The sequence below is a fragment of the Scyliorhinus torazame genome, chromosome 4 (assembly GCF_047496885.1).
Source record: "Scyliorhinus torazame isolate Kashiwa2021f chromosome 4, sScyTor2.1, whole genome shotgun sequence".
NCBI classification, from domain to species: Eukaryota; Metazoa; Chordata; class Chondrichthyes; order Carcharhiniformes; family Scyliorhinidae; genus Scyliorhinus; species Scyliorhinus torazame.
This window is the reverse complement of record NC_092710.1, coordinates 158,952,536-158,953,772: the sequence shown is the minus strand read 5'-3', so window position 1 is coordinate 158,953,772 and position 1,237 is coordinate 158,952,536. Positions and strand designations below refer to the sequence as shown.

The following is a 1,237-nucleotide window of genomic DNA, read 5'->3' as shown; positions in this document are numbered from 1 at the left end:
CCTAATTGCCACACTTGACTTCCCGACTCCGTCAACCCAACTTGACCTAACTTCACCCCAAACTATCTCCCGCCTCGACCATCAACTATACCTGACCCCACCGGCTCCTTGTGACCGCTGACTACCCCCGACATAACCTGACCGTACCTCAGCGCCTGACTCCTGTCACCACCCCGACTTCCCCCCTTTCTTACCTTACCGACCCAGTGCTGAGTTTATTTGGAAGGATTCTCGATTGGAAGATTGGCCAGAAAAATTGGAGGAAGTGTTTTTTTTCATTTGATCAGGGTTGGATATAGAAGTTCCAATCTGATTGGAAGATTTGGGCTTTAATTTCTGGCAACAAGTTGTAAAATATATTTGCATGATATTGTCCTGGTGTCAATGCATGCATCATAAAGGTTATATTGTGGACACAGAGAGAAGATGTCCGGCCGGGAAGGAGGCAAGAAGAAACCATTGAAACAGCCCAAAAAATGGAGCAAGGAAGTGGATGAGGACGATGTTGCTTTCAAACAGAAAAAGGAGGAGCAGAAAAAGCTTGACGAGATGAAAGCAAAAGCTGCAGGCAAAGGGCCACTTAGTACTGGAGGCATCTAAAAGTCAGGCAAGAAATAACGAGCATGGGAATGTCCAAGATGAATTAAGTCGACGCTACATCACTTGTCTATCTTCAGAGGGTGGACTACATTTGCAACCTGCTTTTGTTATTTTCTGTTTAAGATTTCGGCCTTTCCCTGTAAATTGTATATTTGTTTAAAACACCAATAAAGTTTTCTCCTGTTAAAAAGAATTGAGGTTATATTATCATTCTTGTCACTAATCCTTCTGCCTCTTATTGATTGAATGGATTTACACTAAATGTAGCGAATTATATTTCAATATATCAAAAATAATGAGCCCATTATAAACACAGACCACTCATTTAGATTAAATACCTGTACAATCATTGCGTATCACAGCACAGATGCCTAACCCTTGCTATGCTTCACTAAGAAAATAAGTGTTGCTGTCTGCCTTGAAAATATCAACTGACCCAACAGCCACCCACTTTTGGGGAGAAAATACCAGATTTCCACTACCTGCTGTGTGAAAAACTACTTTCTGCTTTCAATCCTGATTATCTTAGTCCTAATTTGAAGTGTGTACCCCTCTAATCAGTCTTCTAATCCAGCATTCCAAACTTAATTCTAACAGTCTTTACAATTTCTATTATTCAAGCAAATATCTCATTTGC

The 1,237-nt window shown here is 40.7% G+C and overlaps 1 protein-coding gene across 1 annotated transcript; it reads left to right on the top strand.

The window, feature by feature from the left end:
- Positions 1–420: 420 nt before the first annotated feature.
- LOC140411661 (translation machinery-associated protein 7-like) lies at positions 421–787 on the top strand. Its single transcript, XM_072500689.1, has one exon. It carries the CDS (start codon positions 427–429, stop codon positions 598–600), a length of 174 nt encoding a protein of 57 aa, XP_072356790.1. The 5' UTR covers positions 421–426; the 3' UTR covers positions 601–787.
- Positions 788–1,237: the final 450 nt, after the last annotated feature.

What these genes read in the sequence shown, in the direction of transcription:
- LOC140411661 (XM_072500689.1), top strand. Translation starts at nt 427, where the DNA reads ATGTCCGGCCGGGAAGGAGGCAAGAAGAAACCATTGAAACAGCCCAAA.